Source organism: Passer domesticus, unplaced genomic scaffold (assembly GCF_036417665.1).
Source record: "Passer domesticus isolate bPasDom1 unplaced genomic scaffold, bPasDom1.hap1 HAP1_SCAFFOLD_60, whole genome shotgun sequence".
In the NCBI taxonomy this organism is placed as follows: domain Eukaryota; kingdom Metazoa; phylum Chordata; class Aves; order Passeriformes; family Passeridae; genus Passer; species Passer domesticus.
In genome coordinates this window covers 596,531-620,597 of record NW_026990165.1, presented here as the reverse complement: position 1 = coordinate 620,597, position 24,067 = coordinate 596,531, and the positions used below count along the sequence as shown (strand labels likewise).

The following is a 24,067-nucleotide window of genomic DNA, read 5'->3' as shown; positions in this document are numbered from 1 at the left end:
ATGAGGGGTCTGCAGCACAAGTCCTGTGAGAAGCAGGTGAGGGAACTGAGTTCATTTATCCTGGAGAAGAGGAGGCTCAGGGAGACAAGGTAGTGTCAGGGCACAGGTTGGACTTGATGATCTCCAAGGTCTTTTCCAGCCTTGTTGGTTCTGGGATTCTCTGAAACCACCCTTGGAGCAGTTCCACAATGAGCCCTGGGCCTCCTCTTCAGAAGCTCCAGCAGCTCAGGTCCCTCAGCTTCTCCTCCCAGCCCCAAAGCCATCCTGTCAGTCCTGCAGAGCCTCTGCAGCTCCTCCTCATTGCCCAGAACAGGGAGCCCCACAGGCAGACACAGCAGCCCAGATGTGCCCCCCTGGCCTGGGGTGCCTCTGGCAAGGGAGCAGCACCAGGCACTGCAGGAGCCTGCAGACAATTCCGGCAGCACTTGGAGGATGATCCTGCTGCCCAAGGGATGTTCCCGTGGTGCCAAGTCAGGAACTGCAATGGGGAGTGGGGCCAGAGAGGAAAGGGCAAACAGGGATGGGCTGTTTGCAGGGGAGGGAACAGGGCTAAGCAACAGTAAGAAAATTGTAGAAGGAAGAGTAGAGAAAGCAAAGTTGAAGCAAAGGAAATGCTCAGGGCAGTTTGGGGGTGGCTGCCAGGCAGCCTTGTCTTTGAACAACAGCGTCTGCAGTGGGACAGGCAAGTCCCAGTGCGTGGGAACAAGCTTTCTGTCTGACTGCAGAGGCCAGGACAAAGCTGAGTGGTTTCCCTGGTGTCCCCCAGCCCTTGCTGGCCCCAGGGGCTGATGGCATTTGTGCTCCCTCAGGTTCATGTCCCCACAGCAGCAGCATGGGGGTGCTCCCGCCTGCTCTGTGCAATGCAAACAGGGGCTCCTGAGCCAGTGCTGCCGTGTCTGTGCCTGCAAGGATGCGGCACCTCTGTGAGCTGGGGGAGAGGCCAGGGCTGCAGAGGAAGGATGTTGTTGGCAGCTCCATGAGGATGCTCTGGGACGCTGCCCTGGGCTGTGCAGTGCACTGGGGATGGATCAGCCCCTGCTCTGCTGCTCCTTCCCGTCTCCCCCAGGGCCCTTGCAGAGCCCCAGCCATGCTGTTTGCCCCCAGCCTGCCCACGGCCAGCTTGGGGCTGCTCACCCTGGGGCTTTTCTGTGCTGAGCATTGGCCTGGCCATGTTCTTGAGAGAGCCTGGGCAAGGAGCCTGGAGCCCCCAGGGCCTGGCCTGAGGCGTCAGCGCTGCCCCAGAAGTGCCCATGGCCTGTCCCTGCTGCAGCCCCGGCACTGCCACCCCCAGGACTGTGCCCGGCCCCGAGAGCACTCAGGCCCTGCAGCAACACCAGGGCCACCAGGGCAGCGGGGCAGGGCCACGGCAGCACCACTGGCAACACCAAGTGCTGCTGCTGCTGCTGGGCACAGCTGCTGGGCCAGCACTGATCTGCCCCAGCTCTGCACACCGACATTGCTGCTGCAGCTCCAGAGATGGAACAAAAGGGCATCTCTGGAGAAAACTCTGCTCAGAGATCCTTTAATTCCTTTAAAGTCACCAAGAGTGGAGCCCCTTATTGACTCTTTCTGTAGCCACAGGAAAGGTGGAGAGAAACAAAATGAGAAATGCCAGAAAACGTGACATTTCTATGTGGACAATATGACAACTAAAACGAAGGAAAACGACCCCACAAAAAACCAACAAGAAGTATAAAAATGACTTTTATTACATGTGATTTGCAGAAATTGGCCAGCAGTTTAATGTTTCTGAAAGCATGCAGTCATCAGTCTCCTCACTGCAGCCTTGAGCTCCTGGTTCCTCAGGCTATAGATGAAAGGGTTCAGGGCTGGAGGCACCACTGAGTACAGAACTGACAGGGCCAGATCCAGGGATGGGAAGGACATGGAGGGGGGCTTCAAGTCAGAAAATATACCAGTGCTGAGGAAGAGGGAGACCACAGCCAGGTGAGGGAGGCAGGTGGAAAAGGCTTTGTGCCGCCCCTGCTCAGAAGGGATCCTAAGCACCATCCTGAAAATCTGCACATAGGAGAAAACAATGAACACAAAACAACCAAATACTAAATAGATGGAAAATAAAATAAGTCCAAGTTCCCTGAGGTGGGATTTGGAGCAGGAGAGCTTGAGGATGTGGGGGATTTCACAGAAGAACTGGCCCAGGGCATTGCCATGGCACAGGGGCAGGGAAAATGTATTGGCCGTGAGCATGAGAGCATTGAGAAAGGCACTGGCCCAGGCAGCTGCTGCCATGTGGGCACAAGCTCTGCTGCCCAAGAGGGTCCCATCGTGCAGGGGTTTGCAGATGGACACGTAGCGGTCGTAGCACATGATGGTCAGGAGAAAATACTCTGCTGAGATGAAGAACAGAAAGAAAAAGAGCTGTAGAGCACATCCTGTGTAGGAGATGGTGGTGGTGTCCCAGAGGGAATTGTGCATGGCTTTGGGGACAGTGGTGCAGATGGAGCCCAGGTCGCTGAGGGCCAGGTTGAGCAGGAAGAAGAACATGGGCGTGTGCAGGTGGTGGCCGCAGGCTACGGCGCTGATGATGAGGCCATTGCCCAGGAGGGCAGCCAGGGAGATGCCCAGCAAGAGACAGAAGTGCAGGAGCTGCAGCTGCCGTGTGTCTGCCAATGCCAGCAGGAGGAAGTGGCTGATGGAGCTGCTGTTGGACATTTCTGCTGTCTTGGCATGGGGATCTGTAGAAAAAGTAATCATAGAATAGTTGCATTAGGAGAGGATTTTAAATATCCCAGCACGGGCTGGGGGCACTTTCCCCCCACTGCCTGCCCAGGGCTCTGCTGCCTGGAGCTGTCCCTGCCAGCAGCTGCTTCCCTGTGCCCAGGGCTGGGCCCTGCCAGTGCTGCCAGAGCCCAGCCCAGCCCTGGGGGCTCAGCTCTGCCCTGCAGACCCCTCCCAGCTCTGGCACTGCCCAGGTGCAGCTCTGGCTCTGCAGGCTCTGATGGCAACGTCAGAGCAACCCTGAGCAGGCTGGAAAAGCGACGCTGATGCTGCCTTTAAGGTACACTGTGGTGATTGCTGTCACTGCCTGGTTTGTTCAGATTTGAGAAAATTGGTTTTATTTTTCTTCATCTGAACTGAGAGATTAATATCTATATGCAATTTCCGATCCAGGCAACCCACAGCAGTAGATTAAAAAAGCAGGATTTTCCCCTGACTAGCTCTGTTAGCTGTATAATCTACTTGTAAATGTTCGGCAGTTAAATGTTATGCTGGGAGCAATCCTGAACAATGCAGCATCCTCACCACACAAGAACACTCCCAAGCCTTACTAGCTGTCTCCTTCCAACCAGATCTTGTCCCCCAGTGCTGGGAGCAGCTCCCCGGGCCGGCTGAGAGCTGTCCCTGGCAGGCAGCAGAGTCCCTGCCCCAGCACAGTGCCCTGGGCTGCAGGAGCCTGCTCTGCAGGACAGCCCTGGGCACCCCTGGCTGCTCTGCACCAGAGACAATCGGAGAATGTACTCACAGGGTCTGCAGGCATTGGGATGTTCCAGCTTTAGGAGATGGCTCCAGGAGCTGCAGCTGCATTGTCCTGCAGCCAGAGGTTCCTGTGCCAAGGGCTGGCAGTGATTCTGCCCCAGGCACTTCTCAGCACCTTCCCAGCCCTGACTGATTGAAGCTCTCTGTGCCTCTGGGCTGTGGCCGGGCTGGCTGCAGGCAGTGCCCCAGCCCTGCTGGGCTGGCAGAAGAGCTGCTCATCAACAGAAATGTGCTTTTGAAGCTCTTCTTGCTTACCAGGAGCTGCCTCTTTGCCAGGAGCCCAGCCCAGCTCAGCAGCACAGACACAGCACAAGGACTTTAATGACCCTCTGGGGCTTTGTGCTGAGGCCCTGAACATCAGTCCCTCAGAGGCAGCTGAAGAATCCTCTCCAGAACTCCAAGTCAGAATCCAACTCCAACGTTTCTTGGACTTTTAATGGGTCCCACTGAGGGACACGACTGAGAAAGTGTTCCCAGGCCCCAGGCAGAGAAGAGAACTGGAGGCACTGATGACAGGTGGGAGCAAAGAGAAGCCAAGTCTTGGTGGCCTGGGGCACAGCAGCAGGGTCTGTGCCACCAAGGGCTGGGAGGAGACACCTTGTCCTGAGGCCCTGGGGCCTCCTGGCACAGCCCCAGCCAGGCTGGGCACTGTCAGCCCCTTGTCCTGCCCTCAGCATCCCCCCCTAGCCCACATCCCAGTGGCCTCAAGGATCTGCTGGAAGGAGTCCCTGGGGAGCCTTGCTCAGCAATGGCCCTGGGGGCTCCTGAATGCTCCCACGGACTGCAGGTTTTTCAAATGACTTTGGGTTTGGCTTTTACCTTGACTTTCTGAGAGGTTTGTGCAATCATGGCTTCCAATTATGTGCTGTAATTAGTCCCTGGAGAGGCTTTGTCAGTAGCAACACTCACTGGGTCTCATTAATGCTTCAGGGTACTTCAGTTATTTTAAGGTACTTGGTGTTTCCCTTTTGATACAGACTCTGGGAGAGGTTTCTGCAATCATGGCCCCAATTATCTGCTTTAACGAGTCCCTTGAGAGCTTTGCACTGACACTCAGTGGGGCTCATTAATACTTTGAGATACTCAAGGTTTTTAAAGTCCTTTGAATTTTCCTTTTCACATTGAGTCTTTGAGAAGTTTTTGTGCCATCCTGGCCTCCAATTCTCTCCTCTAATGTGTCGATGAGAAACCTGTGATGGGGATGGACCTCAGTGGGTCCCATTCAGGCTTTGAGACACTTTGGATGTTTCCTCTGACTTTGACTCCTGGACAGGTTTGTACAATCTCCTCTCAGGGCCTGAAGTTCCAGGGTGTGGGAACTCAGTACATCACTCCGGATGTCCAGAACTACCGAGACAACCCTTGGGGGGCTCGGAGGCCCTGGAATGTTGCCAGAAGTACCTGGTGGCTTGACTTTGATCCTTTTAAAGAAATGACACCTGAAGGTGAGGAGATGAGAGAGTTTCAAGTCTGAATGGTGAGGGGATGTTATTCACTTGTTAGAACTTAAGTTAGAATGCACTGTACAGGGGGGTTTTATATGTTGTACAGGGGGGTCTAGAATTCTGTGCATGGATCAGGAGTCCCAAGATGGAGGGATTTGGGCGTGCCCTGTCCTTCTTCTTTCTTCTCCTTGACATCCATGTTCAGGATGATGTTGGCATGTGTGGATTGGTTCATAGAAAGAATACACTTGCCAACAAGGGCAGAAAGTATTGGGAAGTAAAGGTAAATATCTAATACGTAATTTTCATTATAAAAGAGACAACCGCCTCGTGGGCGGGAGAGAGTGCCTTTGGCTGTCTTGCTGATCGGACCTCGGCTGGACAGACAGAAAATCTTTGTAGATAAGAAATAATAAACTCGACTGAAGACCTAAAAGCAAGAGTCCAGACTCCTTCTTCGAGAGCGTGGCCTACCCAGAACCACTTTTCCCGTGTTGGGGCAGAGACAAGTAACAGCCGACCCCGGCACCAGGGCTCAGCTCTAAATGCACCACGGGGCTTATTAGCATCAAGCAAGTACTGACAAACCTTGGCTCTGCCTTGATTTCCCTCTGCTCTAGTGCTGTTCATCAGGAATTTTTCCTGCTGGAGAAATATTTCAAAGATTTTCTAGTAAATATGTATTCCTATTTTCAAGGATGTCTTTTATTATTTTTTTTATTACACAAGAGGTGATTGAAGCATTCTGTGACTGATATTGATCCAGGGACTCTCCTAAGGAGGTCTGGCCTGGTCAGAGAAGCTGTGCCTTGAGCTCTGACCCAGTTTGGACAACCTTGCTCCACATTCCCATCCCCATCCTGTCTCCCCTCACTTACTTGGGATCTCCTTTGCTTGGAGATCTGACTGCACACAGCCAAAGAGGGGTTTTGTCTTTTTAATTCTTTGAAGCAATCTAAAACTCTTGAGTTTCTCTGTTGAAAACATAGACCATCCTCAAGGCTGTGCCAAGCCCAAGGTGCCACCAAGGCCACCAAGGCCACTCCAGGCCTGCCCTGGGCCAGCTGTGAGGGTGGATCATCATCCCAACCTGCACTGGGCCATTGCAAAAAGTGAAATTCTGCTTAGGTTGATGTTGATTTCTGTTAGGGACCGGATACCCCCATACCCCAGAGACAATATTTTCTAAAATGTCCTTGTTGACCACACCAGAAACATATTTTTGGGCCCGGTAATTGTTGCTGGGGGAATGTAAAGGGGAATGGCATGGCCACTAGGGCCTCTGCAACTCCTTGCCCAATGGCCTGGGCTTGTACGGCCGCTCTGTCTTCTGTGGTCCTGAGGCAATTACAGCCTAAGTCATCTGCAGGAGTGTGGGTTCCATCTCTAGTGGAAGGGCACGCAGCCCTTTCTTACATTCCAGGTTGACATTGGCTACCCCCAATGAGTTTAGTAATTAATTTTGAATCTTTTCATCCTGGACTTGTTTCTCTAGTGCCTGTTTAAGGCAATCAATAAATTTCATGCAGGGCTCTCCGGGTTCTTGTCTTACGTTTACATAGTCCAAACTGGGGGTGCTACCATCCGGTACCTGAATTAAAGCTTTCAAAGCCATCTCTTTTATATTGTCCAATACTTCTCTGGGGATACCTGCTGCTTGATCATCTGGCAGGCTGTGTTGTCCTTCTCCAGCTAGATGGCTGATCGTCAACTGTGCCCTTGCCTCATTATTAGCATAGTCTGCTATTAATTGATTTAGTAAACACTTCCATCCCCTTTTCCCACAGGGTGTATTCTGTAGGTGATAAAAATATGGTCATAATATATTTTAAAGCATAGGGGGTTACATGTGCTGTAAACATGGCCTTAATTAGGCCATTAAAACAAGGTGAGTCCTGCCTATAGTCTTTAGCTGCCCTACACAGCTCCTTGATTTCCCCGTAAACCAATGGCTGACACCTGGGATTCTACTCCCTTCTTTCATAATGTCCTGGGGCAATGAGGAGTTTTAAGACTATTTGCCAGTCTCCTTCCTTAACTGCTTCCTTCCAGATCCTTTCCCAGGGATCTTCAAGGGTTGAGGGGAGAGGTGGCTCTGGGGTGTCCAAACTGTCTTCTGGGGAGGAAGAATAACTTGGAGTGGAAACACTTGGATTAGAAATAGTGTGACAGCCAGGCTTAGTATCCTTGACCATGGGGTTTATATTGTTGCTGGAGGGTGAGTAAAGGGTGCTGCCATTTTGTCATTTTCTGGAGCTGTGGCCCAAGGTGGAGGTGGAATGAATGACAGTGGAGGCGTGACCTGCAGTCACAGGGGTGGAGTCTGGAGGTTCCTTCAGAGTGGAAGAGAAGGTTGTGGGAGCAGGAAGTGGAGGAGCCAAGATGGAGGGAGGATGGCCAGGCTCCCGAGCCACATTCGGGCTTCTTCCATCTTGGGCCTCCAGGGCACAATGCTCCCAGACAGCGTGGCCATTGCCATCTTGGACCATCATGGAAAGTCCAAGAAAGGCAGGTTTCAGGGGAGTGCCTGGGTTAGGAGTGACTGATGGATCAGGTTTTCGACACACAGCTTGCTGGTGAAGGGTCTCAAGGATGGTGTAGAAGAAGGGGAGCATGCGGGGTGCAATGGGGTCCCTTTTGATCGAAAGGTTGTACAATTTAAATCCCACAGAGTCACAAAATTCGGTAGTATGGATTTCATCAGCATAAGTGTCTGGAAAATTTTGAATGATCCACCTCACAATTGATTTTAAATTGTTCTTTGAAAATATTTTGTCATGACCAGTGAGAATTAACTTAAAGTGTCCATATAAGCTCCTTTCTACTTTGGAACAACTGACCACCCATTTTTCTCCCTCTCCACCTTTGGGGGAACAGCCACCGGAATGCCCCAAATCAATTATGGGATGTGGATCTGTATTTTAAAAACACGGTGGCAAAATGGATAATAAATGTCCTGCATTTTCCCAAACCCACCTGAAATCCTCCACAGGAGGAAACCGTCATCATCCCCACCAATGCTGGCTCAGGTCCCTCAAAGTGATGGGAAATCCACCGGGCCAGGCACAATCCACAGTCCCAGGAGCACTGGCCTATCTCTCAGCTAACCCCAGCTGACGCAGCTGAATGTCAGGGTCCCTGCTCAGGGGCCAGATGTCACAGTGAGGGTGGCTGGGACAAACCCCTCTGGTTCCCTGACTTCAGGGCGAGGGTGGCAAAAATGAAAAGGAGCTGGTTTAATGGAGTTGCCCAAAAAGAACTTCAATAATGGTGTGAAAAACAATAAACATGGAGAAGTTGAGCACAGTATGAAGGGCACTATCCAAAGACCTGAGATAAAGGGGAAGCAACAACATATACACTTGGGGCTAGAGAACTAGAACAATACCCATACAGGGGAAACGAGTAACCAGTAGGGAAGCAGAACTTGGACAACTTAGCATAACAACACTAAAGGCTTATGGGAGAACTCCCAAGTTCATCCTAAGTTAAATAAATGACTACCCGGCTTGAACCTCATGCTGGGTTCTTTTGGGGTAAAATCTGGCTGACTCTGAGTTACAGCCAGGCTAATTCCCACACTGCTGCTTCACACTGGCCCCTTGGGACCATGGGGCCCAACAGAGGCACAGTGATGTCCTTGGTTCCACAAGGCTCCACAGTGTCACAATGGTCCCTTGGATCCATGGTACTCTGCAGTGTCACAATGCCCCTGCATTTCACAAGACCCCACAGAGTCACAATGATCCCATGGTTCCTCAAGACCCCACAGTGTCACAATGATCCCATGGTTCCTCAAGTTCCGACAGTGTAACAATGCCCTTTGGCTCCACAATGCCCCACAATGTCTCAGTGGTCTCCACAGGAAGAAAACAGCCAAGCCCCAGGGGCAGATGAGAGGCAGTCACCAGAGGCCAAGGCTAACCAGATTTGACTGTATTGGCAGATTTTGTCTGGGAGAAAGCCTTGGATATAGGGAATTTTAGAAGTGGAATCCTAATTCAAGCCATGGGAGCCTAGACAAGAAAGATAGTTCTTTTCCATAGGAAGGAAAGCACGGAGCCCCAGTGCTTCACAGTCAGATGGGAAGTGGCCCTTGACATGTCAAATTCAGCGGGACCTGTCAGACAGGCTCCAGGAGGCTAAACCAGGCAGACCTGTTCCATATTCCCTTGATTTCATGGGTCCACACACCATCACAATGGTCTCCTTCATTCCATGAGGTCTGACAATGTCACAATGGCTTCTTGGTTTCATGAGCCCCAACAGAGTCACAGTGATCCCTTGGCTCTGTGCGGCCCTGCTGTGTCACAATGGCTCCTTGTTTCTATGGGCCCCACAGTTTGATCATTGACCCTTGCTTCCACAGGGCCCCTGAACTGAACAATGGTTTCCTTGATTCCATGAAGTTCCACAGTCCCACCATAGTTTCCTTGGACCCGCATTGTCACAGTGACCCTTGGTTCCATGAGGTTCCGTAGTGTCACCGTGGTCGCTGTCAGAGGCTGGATGAGATCGATGTCCCGAGACACCTCGGGATGCTCGGAATGCCCGTGTGGGGCCAGGGCCGGGTCAGGCCTTGGTTTGTGGTGGGACAGAGCCCCGCCCCCAGCCCTGGCAGAGCTGTCAATCACACAGCAGGGGCGGTGCTATCCCAGCTGTGATTGGCAGCAGAGCAGATGTTGATGGGACAGGAGCCCTGCGGGGCTGGCAGGGACCTGCAGCTCGCAAGGTGCTCTGCTCTCCCTCAGGTGTTCTCAGAGAGATCCAATCCCAGCTGGGCCCCTCAGGGCACAAGTGGCACTCCCTATTCATGGGCACACAGCTGATGTCTAGCAGGAAAGGGCTACAGATTTTAATACCTGTTAGTTTCATAATATACCAGAAAATAATTCTTATCTGGATTACTTGAGTATGTATAAGAAATGGCAAAGTTTTCCCACCAGGAACAGAAGTTTCCTGGATCTAATGGATTCTTTTACTGATGGCAGCAGAAAAAATACTGATCTTCCCCTCTACCTTTGCCAGCAACATTCAGTCTAGTATTTCACTGCCCTCTTCCTTCAGGTGTTTCCAGCTCTCCTGGTTAAATGGCCGTGTCTAAGGACGTCTCTTCATTTAGAGCAGCTGGATCTGTGCCCTTCCCCTTGCTCCCAGATTTCCTCCTGCAGCTGTTCTCTGATCATTCCAATGTGTCTCCCTTCACTGGCTTCATGCTTTGAGCATCAGGGAGTTGCCCAAATTTTCAAAACTTTAAATACCTTCTTAGTCAGCATCTTAGTTATGTTTTTATCTTTTATATCACCTCTTCCTATGTCTTTGTCTAAAATCCTTTCCATATGGCAATCCCTTGTGGATGGTGGACCTGTCAGATGTTGCTGTCACAAGGAGCTGAGGGAAGTGTTTTAATGTTTATTAAATTTATTAAATTTTAAAATGTTCACATTTTTTATATTGGCCATGAAGAGAAACCTTTATGTGCCTCTGAGTTTCACCAGTTCCTGGTCCCTCAAAGGATATAAACCTGATCAGTTGTGGTTCCCACTCCAGTGGCTGCACTTGGACCTCCCTCCATAGCCAGAGCAGAGCTCCCTTGTCCCAGAAAGTGCCTGGCAAATGAGGGATGAAGGACACAGGACAGGCTGTGGGGATCAGGGCCAGGGCAGAGCCAGGGAGAAGAATGACTTTTGCATTTGATGGAGCTGTGCCTTCCCCTGGCTTTGTTGGCTGACAATCAATGAACATCCCTCTGTCTCGGGCAGCTCCTTCTCCAAGCAAAGCAGGTGGGAGTTGGCACCAATGAGCTGAAAGCTGCAGGTCCAGCCAGGGCTGGAGGGAGCTCAGATTTGCACGAGGCTGCTCTGAGTGCCAGGGCTTGGATGGGGGAAATGGTGGGGTGGGGGCAGGGACAGAGTCTGATTGATTGTCAGCCATGGAGGGCCTTGATTTTCATATCTGCATGAGGAGGTACTTGGATTCAGTGTCAATTGGAGATAGCACATATCCATTTATTAACTGGAAAAAAAAAATCCTAAACAGGACCTATAAAATGTTTTCTCGCTGTCTTTTAAAGTAGAATGTATTCAGTTTGAATACACTCCTGAAATCAGTCTAATTAACCACAATTATTTGAAAGGTTTATTTGAAAAAATTGATTTGAAAACAACTATCCCCAGAGGCTTGGCTTGTTAAGGTGTTCTGAATGTGAATGAGCCCTGGGACACTGAATTCCTGCACTGAAGAGCTGAAGGCTGAACAAGCCTCGGGAGCAGTGAAATCCAGCAGCAGCCTCCAAGTTGCTGAGGATGTCAGCAGCCCCCACTGAGGCCATCCCTGCCCAGAGACCGTGGGGGAATGGGCAGACAAGGAGAGCGTCCCTGGGGCTGGGCCAGCAGAACTCAGAGGCACCAGCGGCTCCAGCTGGGCAATGGAGTGTGGAATGTGGCTGGGAAAGCCCTGCCTGGGCTATGCCAAGCAGGATTGAAAAGGCCCTGACCCCCATCCACTAAAAAACTCTCTCAAGGAGACATTCAAAAGGAATTAAAGTTGTTTGTGTACTCTAAGTTGGATGCACGGGAACAATACCAACAAGAGATTCTGAGGAGCTCAAAACAACAAAACAGCCTTTACTGGCAACTTTAGAAAATCAGAGAAATTTAGTCAAAATGTTTAATGCATCATTCAATCACCAAAAAACACTTCTCAAAGCAATAACTTGCCCTGTTCGACTTCACAAACTCTAAACCTGTTCAATTTAAAGCTAGTCAGAGTTTGCAAGAGGACAAAAATAGAAGAAGTAGACACAGAAAGAGAGAAAGAAAAATAAGATTTATAGAAGCACAGAGCTACCAACTCCTGGACTCTAGCAGTTCAGATGGAAAAGCCAAGAGGAGGTAGGGTCAAGATGTGTGTTTGCCTTATGGTCAGCCTTCAATACCCCTTGGTCTTGCTGGGCCCTTCCCCAGGTGGGACTTGGTGTCATTTGGTCACTCAGGAGCTGGGTTGGGGCTCCAGAGGTGGCTGTGGAGCATTGCCTGTGCTGTGCCAGGGACTGGCAGCCACTGCTGGGCTGGGAGAGAGGCTCTGGGGGAAATGGGGTTCCAGGGCAGGGCAGTGCTCCAGGGCTCTCTTCATGGCCAAGTGTTTCAACAGCAGAAGAGAAGAGGCCTTCAACATGCCATGGTCAGTTGGACCAGTCAGGCAGTCCATGGGAGGCTAAACCAGCCAGACCTCTTCTGTGTTGCCGTGGTTTTAAGAGGCCCTGCAGTATCACCATGGTCCCCTTGGTTCCACAGGGCCCCACAGTGTCCTAATGGTGATTTGATTCCATGGGGTCCTGCAGTGTTACAATGGTGCTTTGGTTCAATGGGGTCACACAATGTCACAATGGCTCCTAGGTTGCAGAAGGCCCCGAATGTCACAATGGTCCCAACAATTCCATAAGGCCTTGCAGTGTCACTGTGGTCTCTGTGGTTCCCCAGGCTCCACAATGACACGTGACTCCTCTATTCCATGAGACTGCAGTGTTACAATGGACCTTTGGACCACGGGGTTTTGCAGTGTCACAATGGTCTCCTTTGGCTCCACAGAGACACAATGGACCACTGATGACACCAGGCCCCACAATGTCACAATGAACCTTTGGCTCCATGCAGCCCTGCAGTGTCACAAAGGCCTCTTGCTTTCACAAGGCCCCACAAGATCACAATGGTCCTCTTGGTTCTGTGGGGACCCCCAGGGTCACAATGGTCTCACTGGTTTTATGAGGCCTCTCAGAGTCACAATGCTTTGCTTATTTCATGGGGCCTCATAGTGTCACAATGGTCTCCATGATCCCCTGACTCCATTGTGTGTCACAATGGCCCCTTGGTTCCATGAGGCTGTGAAGTCTCTTAATGGTCTCTCCATCGTGCCATGAGGCCTTGCAATGTCACAATGGACCTTTGGCACTAAAGGGTCTCACAGTGTCACCATGGTCCCTTGGTTCCATGGGCCCTGTGCTGCTGCATTCCCCCCTCCCCTTCTCAGGCCGCCCTGCCAGCTCAGAAATGCTCCTTGGGCCTCGGCCTTGGCCAATAGCCCCTGGGCTCAGCTCCTCTGCAGCTCAGCACAAACACTGTCTGCTCCAGGCACTGCTGCTGCCCAACCAGCTCCTGGTTTCTGGAGGAGCAGCCCTGGGAACTGTTTGTGTTCCCTCAGTGGCACAGCATCCCTGTTCTCACAGTGCCAAAGAAAGCTGTTGATGCCAAGTGCGGCCAGGATGAACCATTGCTGTGACTGCAGCCCCTCTCTTGGGGCCCTACAAACAGCGCTGCAAAAGGAGCCCCTTGGAGCTCTGCTGGGCCAGCGACTCCCTCTGAGTGGGGCCTCTCCCAGCCGGGAACTCTCCCGTTTGCTGCACTCAGGGATCCTGAACAACGAGGGAGCCTGGGCCGATCCCCCCACTCCTCCAGGCTCAACCCTTCGCCTGCTGGGGAGATGCCAAAGCATCCACAGGGAGCATTACCTGCCCCCAGGGGAATTTGTCACAGGTGCCTTGCACTGACTCTTTGTGTCTGTGGGCACACAGGAGTGCCTGTGCTGGGGAAATGTGGCAGAAATGCTGCTCTCAGAGGGGTTGGAGTGCCTTGGATAGCTGAGTCAGTCAGGCCTGTAAGTGAGGTTAAGTCATGAGGTCTAAGCTAAGTTAATTGCTTCTAAGAGTTGCTCTTTTGCTAATTTGTTAGGTTTAATTTATTAGCTAAGATGACTATTGTTAAGTGTTATTCCACTGTTAAATTATTTAGTCATAGGTTATAAATGAGGTTAAAGACTGTTCATTGTTGTTCTTTTACTAAATTGTTAAGTTTACGGGAGAAGTTAAGGTTAAGGTATTAGTTAAGTCCTGTTAAGTTTGAGCTCTGTTCAGCTTTTAGATCATATTCCTTTTATCGTTGTCCTCACTGTCCCTGTGTCACACACACACACACACACAGGGACCGTTCTTGGTTCATTTCTGCTTTATTTGCCTGGATTTGGTTTGGTTTTGTTGTTGCTTTGTTCCCCTGGTGTGCCTGAAGTGTCCAGTCAGGACCAGAGTGACTCCTGCCAAGGAACTTTGTGATGCTGTCACTTAATATTAAATCTGGTTGTTGCTGACCTTTTCCCAGGGATTTTTTCAGCGCTCTCAAGCCCTCGTTCGTAACAGGGTGAAGGAGCCCTGGCCCAGGCTCTGGCCCTGGGGGACACACAGACACTGCTGGGGGGTCCCTGTGCCCCTGTCCCACCCCCACAGCCCCAGCCCCCCGTCCCCGTGCCAGGCTCTGGGGTCGATCTCGTGGAACATCCTCTGGGGGAGGCTGCGGCGCCAGGGGCGGGGGGACCCGGGGGGACAGGGGACCCCACTGTGCACGAGCAGGGTTGGACTGCTCTGGGGGAGCTGTGAGGGGGGCTGGGGCAGAGTGACCTCCCCAGTGACCTCACACAGCCCCTGTGATGTCACACAGCCCCCTGTGACATCACACAGGCCCATTGTGATGTCACACATTCCCTGTGATGTCACAAAGCCCCTGTGATGTCACACAGCCCATTGTGATGTCACAAAACCCCGGTGATGTCACACAGCCCATTTGTGATGTCACAGCCCTCATTATGATGTCACAGATAATGTTGTGATATCACACAACCTATCCTGGATGTCACACAGCCATTCTATGATGTCACAACCCCTCTGTGATGTGACACAGATACCCTGTGATGGCAGAATCCATTCTATGATGTCCAGCCTATGATGTCACAGAGCCTACTCTATGAAATCACTGGCAACTCAGTGATGACACACACAGCTGCTCTGTGATGTCACAAAGCCCCTTCATGGTATCACAGGGCCAGTGCTGGGATATCAGTCTGTGATATCATAAAGCTGCTCTGTGATGTCACAGAAGATTTGGTGATGTCACAAAGTCACCCTGTGATGTCACAGTCTGTTCTGTGATTGCACACCTGGCTCTATGATGTTGCTCCATCACCTGGTGATGTCACAACCCACTCTCTTATGTCACAGAGCCACCCTCCATGACGGCAGACTCTGCTCCATGGCCTCACACCCTACTCTATGATGTCACAGACAGTTCTGTGATGTCACAACACCCTCAGTGATGTCACAAAACCCTCTCTGTGATGTCATACTGCCACTCTGTAATGTCACAGCACACACTTTGACATCACAGCCTGTTTATGATGTCATACAGCCATGCCATGATGTCACAGCCTGCTCTGTGATGTCACAGAGAATCCCCTCTATGATGCTGTAGCTGCTCAATGACCTCACACAACAAACTCTGTGGTATCATAGCCCAATCTGTGACCTCACACAGCCCACTCTGTGCTGTCACAGAGCCCTGTTCTGTGGCTCTGTGACACAGCCACAGAGGTGCCGCAGTGAAACAGCCCCCTCTGGGACATCCCCCAGCCCCTGCCAGTGCTGAGCCCTGTGAGCTCTGTCTGTGCCCTGCTGGTGTCCCTGAGCTGCCCTGGCAGTGCCCCAGCCCTGCTGGGCTGTGCCCAGGAGCTGCTCCTGGCCGGAGCTGTCTCTCTGCAGCGCTGCCCTTGCCAGGAGCTGCCTCTGGGCCAGGAGCCCGGCCCAGCTCAGCAGCACAGACACAGCACCAGGACTTTAATCACCCTCTGGGGCTTTGCTGCTCTTTGTATCAGACTCAGTCCTTCAGAGTGTGCTCAAAAAACTTCTCAGAGACTCAAAAGGGAGTGAAACACTGAAGTTTCTCATACTTAAAATAGATCCTTTTGAGGGACAGGACCAAAAAAGTATCCCCATGTTCCAGGTAAAGCAGAACACTGGAGGCAGTGATGACAGCTGTGGACAAGCAAGGAAAAGGTGTTTCTGATGCTGAGCAAACCTGTGCCTCTGTCCCTGCAGGCTGTCGTCATCCCCCGGCTGCCCCACCTGGCTGGCCCCTTCCTTTGCTGACAGCTCTGCCTCCTGCCTGCCTCTGCCTGCCCACACAAAGCCTTGGGCTGCTCCAGGCTCCTTCTGGGGGTCGTGTTGTACCACAGTCCTGCCCTGGCAGGGAAATTCCTTTCTCATGGCATTCAGTCTGGGCTTCCCCAGCTGCACATGGTGCCTCTCTCTGTTTTATACAAGGAAGAAAAACTCCAGCCTCTGTGAAACCACCCTTCAATCCCTCCCAGGCAACTCCTGTTCTGTCCTCAGTCTCAACACCACTGAGCCCAGAGCCATCAGCCTCTCCCTGCTGGTTATCTGATGAGGCCTCCAAACCCCATCTTGGGAGATTTTTGGGTCCTCACCAAGATCTGTGAAAATGGAAAACTAGTGGCCAAAGTAATTTTTTCCCAAATCTTGCAGTGACAGAACGAGAGTCAATATTTCTAAACTGAATGAGGGTGGATTTACTTTGTTAAAAGGAGGAAATATTTTACAATGATGAGAGTGGCAGAAAACGGCAACTTTTTCCAGAGAAGTGGATTCCCTATCACAGCACTACTCCAAGATCAGCAGCTTTGTGCAACCTGACCCAGTGAAACCCTCTCATCCCCAAGCACAGAATTCCTGTTGTGTGGGTTCTCTGCTGTGCTGGGTGCCCTCACAACGCTTCTGGCCAGAATGTCTGCTGAGGGCAGCCAGGCTGCTGCAGGGGCAGTGACCTCACAGCCATCACCATGGCAGCCCTGTCCCCTGGGCCTGGCTCTCCCCTTTCCTCTGCGCCTGCCTTGTCTCTGCTGGCATGAAGAGTTTTGTCATTCATATCTTGTCCCCAAGGTGCTGGGGCCAATGGCTTCCCAGGCAGCTCCTGGAGCAGAAGTGGCTTTTCAGAGCCCAGGCAGAAATGAGCCCTGAGGCAGCAGCTCTGCAGTGCTGGCCACCAGGCCGGGCTGCCAAGGGAGGCTTCTGGCCATGCCCTGCAAGCAGCTGCTGCTGCCAAGGTGCCTTTGGTGCCTCAGGCTCTGCCTGGCACAGCTCCCAGCATGGCACTCTGCCCTTGTGCCCGAGCCCTTCCCTGTGCTGGGGCTGGCCTGGGGCTTTTCCTGCAGCGGGACCTGCCCTGCTCCTGGCACAGGAAAGGCAGTTCCTGCTGGAGCAGGAGGCGCTGCCTGCAATGGGCTCCAACAACTCCAGCCAAGCCCTGTTGACATCAAATTGCTTCCTAGATCACTATATTCTAATAATTGTTATATCTCCTATACTGTGGAGTAAATAACTCTCTTTTTTTAAATTTAATCTGTGGTGTAAACAAACCATTCTGTCTAATCATGATCAGAATCAATCAGAGCTGTATTTATATAAATTTATCTAGAATTCCATCAATAATCCTGTGGGACAAATTGGATTAAGGTTCAATTCTACCTGTCCAATCTTCTACACCTTTGACAAAGTCTGGGGCTGGGATTGGATCCAGCCACTCCCACTCTCCTGCGCTAAAATAAATTTTGGAAGCCTAGGGGCCCTGCAGGGATTTGAGGATCCATGGTGGCTGTTGGGTGTCATTTCTCCATCTCATGACTCAGCAGGAGTTTCTCCAATAAAGAAATAAAGCTTATGCCTGAGGCTCCCACCGTGCCCATGACAGGAACCCCTGTGAGTGTCTGGGACATCCCGGCTCTTTGGCACCCTGGGGACTCCTGGGATGTCACCGTGGAGCCCCCGTCAGTGCCTGTGACAGATGGGTGCCTTTGCAGCCCAAGGTGCCCTGGGATGTCACCATGGAATGGCTGTGACTGCCTCTGAGCACACAGCTCTTTACCATCCCCAGAAACCCCTGGGAGGTCTCCATGGAGCCCTGTCTCTGCCTGTGACATTCCAGCTCTTGAACAGCCTGGAGACTCTTGGAAAGTGACCATGGAGCCCCTCTGAGGGCCTGTGACAAATCTGATCCTTAGCGGGCAACCATCACCAGCCCCATTCCTACTGCAAGCTTCCATGGCAACCATCCCCAGCCCCCTGCTGCTATGGTCAGTTTCCATGGCAACCATTCCCAGCCCCCTGCTGCTATGGTCAGTTTCTATGGCAACCATCCCCAGCCCCCTGTTGCTATGGTCAGTTTCCATGGCAACCATTCCCAGCCCCCTGTTGCTATGGTCAGTTTCCATGGCAACCATCCCCAGCCCCCTGTTGCTGTGCTCAGTCCCTTGACAGCTCCACGCAGACCCCAGGCCAGGGGTGGGTGCCATGGACACCAGCTCAGGCCTGCAGCCAGAGCCCATTGCCATGGCAACCATTGGCAGCCCCATCTCCAGGGTCATGGGATCCCAGATCCACAGAATTGGCTGAGCTGGGAGGGACCCATCAGGATCCTGGAGTCCAAGTGCTGGCCCTGCACAGGACACCCCAACAATGCCAGCCTGGGCCTGGCAGTGCTGGGCAAACGCTGCTGGAGCTCAGAGAGCCCTGGAGCTGGGACCCTTCCCTGGGGAGCCTGGGCACTGCCCCAGCAGCCTCTGGGCAAAAACCTTTTCCTGAGATCCAGCCTGAGCCTGCCCCGACTCAGCTGCAGCCGTTCCCTCCAGTCCTGTCCCTGGGCACCAGAGGGAAGAGGTTCCCACAGCCCCAGCCAGGGACCCGCTCCCAAGGCTGTTGCCATGGCCACCAGGGCTGGGACCAGCTGGGATGCTCGGTTTCCATGGGCCGGGGTTCAGGAATGGGATTCCCCAATTTCCTGCTCCCGCTAAAACCACGCTGCCGCTTGCTGCCCTCCCGCCTCCCATGGAAAGAACAAAAGGCAAAGATCCCAGGCTGGGATAAGAACAATTTACTGGGAACAGCAATGAAATAAGGAATAAAGAGGAACAAAAGCAATATTGATAACAGAAGGGATAAGAAAAACTATTTACAGGGAAAACTACAACATCACCACTGAGTGGCTCTTCCTGGCCACGTATTTCCTCCTGCCTGGAAAGGACACCTTTCTCCTCAGGGAGAGAGAGAGAGTCCCTTTCCTGCCCCTGGCAATGACCTGAGGTGGGAGTGAATGTAATGACACGGCTCTGGCCAGACCTTCTTGTTCTTCAATCCTACATCAGCTCACTAGCAGGGGCAGGAAAAGTGGCAAGTGTCTTCCCACCATGGATCACAGGGAACATGGATCAGCAGGTCTCTTCCCAATGTGGGTTCTCCAATGGGGGATGAAGCTGGAGCAGCACACGAGGATCTTCCCACACTCAGGGCACTTGCAGGACTTCCCTTACTGGTGATTCTGTTGGTGTTTGGTCAAGTTAGAGCTGTGGGTAAAGCTCGTCCCACACTGGCGACACTTGTAGGGCCTCTCCCCGCTGTGGATGCGCCGGTGCCTGGAGAAGTTTGAGTTGCACTTGAAGCCCTTCCTGCAGTCTGGGCAGCGGAAGGGCCTCTCCTCTCTGTGAATCCATTGATGCTGGAGGAGACTGGAGCTGGTCTGAAACCTCTTCTGACACTCGGGACAGTCATAGGGCCTCTCCCCAGTATGGATGCGTTAGTGAGTGATGAGCTCAGAGCTGCACCTGAAGCCTTTCCCACACTCCCCACACTCGTAGGGCCGTTCCCCAGTGTGGGTTCTCTGGTGCACGATCAGGCTGGTGATCCACCAGAAGCTCTTCCCACACTCCAAGCACCTTTGAGGCTTCTCCCCATCAGGAACCTCCTCATGGACCACCAGCTCCAAGCTCTGGCTGAAGCTCTGTCCACCTTCCTGGCACAGGGTGGATCTTTACTCCTCAGAGCAACCTGGGCTGTGTTTGCAGCCCCTCCTCGTGCAGGATCTCCAGGGCTTTTCCTCCCCGTTGGGTTCCTGCGCCGTGGAGCCGCTCAAAACGGCCTCTGCCACGAGGTTCTGCTGCGGGGATTTGTCCTCCCTGCTCTCCACGCTCAGCTCCTGCTCTGGGGGAGGAAGGACAAGGACAGGATGGCATTTGCCACGGGCCACAGGCAAGGGCAAGGAGATGCCCCCAGGCTGTCCTGCAGCCAGGGCTGTGCTGGGCTGGGAGATGGAGCAGGAGAGAGGGGAAAGGGGCACTGACTTCCTCCTCACCTGCTTGCATGTTCTGGGGCATTTTCCTCACAGCCTCAATGGGGGTTGGCAATGGAAATCCTGGTTTGAGGAAAACAAAGGATGAGCACATTGACTCTGAAGGTCCCTCTGCCCAAGTGCATCTCTACAAGTCACCGGCCATTGGGGCTCCAGAAAAACCTCCGAAACGCCACGAGTCAGCCTGGAAAAAACCTCCCAGGAGTTCCCTGTCCCTGCTCCCTCCCCTCAGGTGTTCGGAGTTCCCCCTCTCCCAGCTGCTGGGGTCACGCTTGCATTGGGGGTCCCCCTTCTCCTCGGTGCCCGCCCTCCCCAGCCTGCTGGCAGTCCCAGCATTCCCAAAAGCTGCCCCCTCTTCGCTCCCCATTCAGGGATGCCGGGGCTCTTTGGGCTCCCTTTTGGGCTCCCTTCTCCCCTCATGCTCTGCTCCGGGCTGCAGGGGCTCCAAGGAGTCCCCCCTGCCCCTCTCCAGCCTCTGCAGGCTCCCGCCCATGGCGGCGCTCCCCCCTCTCTGGGCTCCCCACTTTGGGCTCCTGGGGGACACAGGGCTCTGCTCCTCCAGGCTGCCTCTGCCGCCAGCCGCCACCGCCACCCCCCGATGTCCCCCCGAGGGGCCTTTTCTGCTCAGCCTTGCACTTCTTCATTCTCCAAACATCCCCCAAAAAACCAAACTGGGAGGAACTGGGAGTGGCTGGCTGCATGCAGGGAGTGACTGGAAAAAACTGGGCTTCTACTGGGATCAGCTGGGATCACGCTGGAGGTGACTGGGATCATCCTGGCAGTGAGTGCCACTGCACTGAGGCTGACTGGGAGTGCTTGGCAGCAAATGGGATCATACTGGGGAATAATGGGAGGGACTGGGAACATGCTGGAGGGAACTGGCATACACTGGGAGATACTGGGAGTGACTGGAACCAAATGGGAGGGTGAAAGTGAGCCACTGGAACCAGGTGGAGCACAACTGGTTCATACTGGCAGGGACTGGGAGCACACTGGGCTCATCTCTGGATCATACTGGGAGGGACTGGACTGATACTGGGAGAATCTGAGAGTGACTGGGAACACACCCTGCACATCATCCCCCATACTGGGCCTGACTGGGAGCAACTGGGGTTATACTGGGAGCACACTGGGAGGGCTGGCATGTGACTGGGATCCAACTGCAGATTACTGGGATCATACTGGGGTTCAAAGGGAGTGACTGGGATCACACTTTGGGCTACTGGGAGCACCTGAGAGAAACTGGGATCATGCTGCAAGCAAACTGGAGGAACTGGGCAGGACTGGATGCATGCTGGAGGCAGCTGGGATATTCTGAGCATGACTGGGGGATCACACTGGGAGAACTGACACCTTCCTGGGGCCCCTGGCAGCGCCTGGAAATGACTGCAGACATGCTGGGACAAGGTGGGAAATGTTGGGGGCTTTTGTGGATTTTGGGGGGTTTGGATTTTGGGGGTTTTATTGGCGCTTTGGGGGGGGTGTTCTTCTGGGGGTGTTTGGGGGTTTATTGCTTTTTTTTTTTTTTTTTGTATTTTGGAAGGTTTTCCTGGGATTTTCCTGGTTTTTTGGGATTCTCAGAAATTCTGGCAGTTTTTATGGGATTTCTAGGAGATTTTGAGGCATTTCACTGGAATTGTGGGGGCTTTTAGTGGGATTCATTGGGGATTTGGTTTTTTTCAGAATTTTCCTGGGATTATTGGGGTTTTGTGGGGTTTTTTTGGGTGTTGCCAGGATTTCTTTGGTCTTGGGGGGGGATTTTATGGGATTTTGATTATTTAGGGGACATTTTTGGGGGGATTTGCGAGGTTTCTTTGGGATTTTGGGGGTTATTGAGATTTCAAAATATTATGTGGGGTTTTATTGGGATTCTAGGGTGTTCTAATGGGATTTTGTGAGATTTAATTCGGATTTCATGAGTTTTATTGGGACTGTTGGGGCTTTTAAGGAGATTTTGATGCCTCTCAGCCCTTCCGCAAACCCTGGGACAACCCCAAAGGTCCCAGACCCCCAAATCCCTCACAAATTCCACTAAAAATCCCAAATTCCTCAAGAAATTACAATAGGATCCTCCAAAACCCCGGAGAACCCCACAAAATCCCAGTGAAACACATCAAAACTCAAAAAAACTCCCCAAAATTTCACTAAACCCACTCAAAAACCAACCCCCCAAGCCCCAATAAAATCTCCCAAAATCCAAAACTCCCCAAATCCATAAAACCCCCAAAATCCCATAACCCCCCAAAACCCAATAATTCTCTCCAAAACCTCTATAATTCCCCCTGAACTTCCATCAAATACCCAATAAAGCCCTAAAGAAGCCCCAAGATTATCCCCAAAAACCCTCCTAAAATTCATCAAAATTGCCCCAAAATCCCAAAAATGCCCGCAGAACCTCCCAGACTCTCTGGGGCCGTCCTGGGTCAGGGGCACCGGCCGGTGGAACAGGAGCCACCTCAGGGGCCCTTGGAGCTCTGTGGGGAGGGGGCACCATGGGAGACCCCCAGAAACGGGAGGGGGGGGTGGAACCCCTGTTGTGCCCCCTCGCCCCGAAACCCCCAGACCCCGGTTCAGGGGGGGCCTGGGACCCCCCGGGACCCCCAAATCTCCCCCGGGACCCCTCCGGGAGCCCCAACCCCCCCCAAGGTTGGCCCAGGATCACCCTGGACCCCCAAAACCTTCCCGGGACCCTCAGACCCCCCAGTTCTCCACAAAATTGACCCCACACCCACCTGAGACCCCCCTCAAATCCATCAGACTGCCCCAAATCCCCCTCAGACCCCTCAATCCCCCCCAAACCCTGGGAAATTCCCTCACACTCCGCTAAATCCCCCCAGATGCACCTCAGAACCCTCCAGAGCCCCCCAGCTCCTCTCACAATCCCCCAAAATCCCCTCAGACCCTCCCAATTCCCCTCAGATCCCCCTAAACCCACCTGAGAACACTCCAGACCCTCTCAAGCTGCCCCCAAAGATCCCCAAAGCCCCCTCAGACCCACCAAAGCCCCCTCAGACCCCCTCACTCCCCCCAAACCCACCGCACACCCCCCTATTTCCCGTCAATCTCCCCAAAATCCCCAATTTCTCCTCAGACCGCCCCAAACCCCCCCAGTTTCCCCTCAGCGCCCTCCTCAGCCGCGCTCGCCTCTGAATCTCCCGCCTCCGCCGCCTGCACGGGCTCCCCAGCCAATAGCGGCGCACCCCGCCCCGAACCAACCAATGAAGGCGCGGCTCCCCTCAGCAGCGCCCGCCTCCCCGCGGCGCTGCAGCCAATCAGAGGCGAGCCGCAGCGGCAGTGCCGGTGCCGGGCGCTGCAGAGAGCGGGGGCGGCGCTGGGAGCGGCCGGAGCGCTCCGGGAGCTGCTGAGGCGGCCGGGACAGGGCCGGGAGGGGCTGAGAGGGGATCGGGGGGGCGTGGGAGGGTCCGGGGAGCTGGGGGGGCTTTGGGGAGGGTTCCGGGGTGTGGGGCGGGGTCTGGGGAGGGGTCTTGGCTGGGGGATCGTGAGGTGTCAGGGAGGGTCTGGGGAGGGGTCCTGGGGCACTGTGGGGGGATCTGGGGGTGGGGAGGGGTCCTGAGAGGGGTCTCGAGGGGGTCCTGGGGGTGCTGGGGGCACTTTGGGGTTCCAGGGTGGTCCTGGGCCAACCTTGGGGGCTTTTCAGGGGGATTTGGGGTTCCCGGGGGAGATCTGGGGATCCTGGGGGTTCCCAGCTCCCCCCCTCCCGTTTTTGGGGGTCTCCCATGGTGCCCCCTCCCCACAGAGCTCCGAGGGCCCCTGAGGTGGCTCCTGTTCCACCGGCCGGTGCCCCTGACCCAGGACGGCCCCAGAGAGTCTGGGGGGATCTGGGGGGCAATTTTGGGGGAATTTTCTGATTTGGGGCATTTTGGGGCAGTTTTGAGGCAGTTTTGGGAGGATTTGGGGGATTATGTTGGGGCTTTTTTAGGGCTTTATTGGGTATTTGATGGAAGTTGAGGGGGAATTATAGAGGTTTTGGAGAGAATTATTGGGTTTTGGGAGGTTATGGGACTTTGACAGTTTTGTGGATTTTAGGGGTTTTGGATTTTGGGAGTTTTATTGGGGGTTTAGTGAAATTTTGGGGAGTTTTTTGAGTTT

The 24,067-nt window shown here is 53.3% G+C and overlaps 1 protein-coding gene across 1 annotated transcript; it reads right to left on the bottom strand.

The window, feature by feature from the left end:
* Positions 1-1,740: 1,740 nt before the first annotated feature.
* Positions 1,741-2,673, bottom strand: LOC135292960 (olfactory receptor 14J1-like). Its single transcript, XM_064406993.1, has one exon. The coding sequence runs from the start codon at positions 2,671-2,673 to the stop codon at positions 1,741-1,743; it is 933 nt and encodes a 310-aa protein (XP_064263063.1).
* Between the last annotated feature and the right edge of the window lie 21,394 nt (positions 2,674-24,067).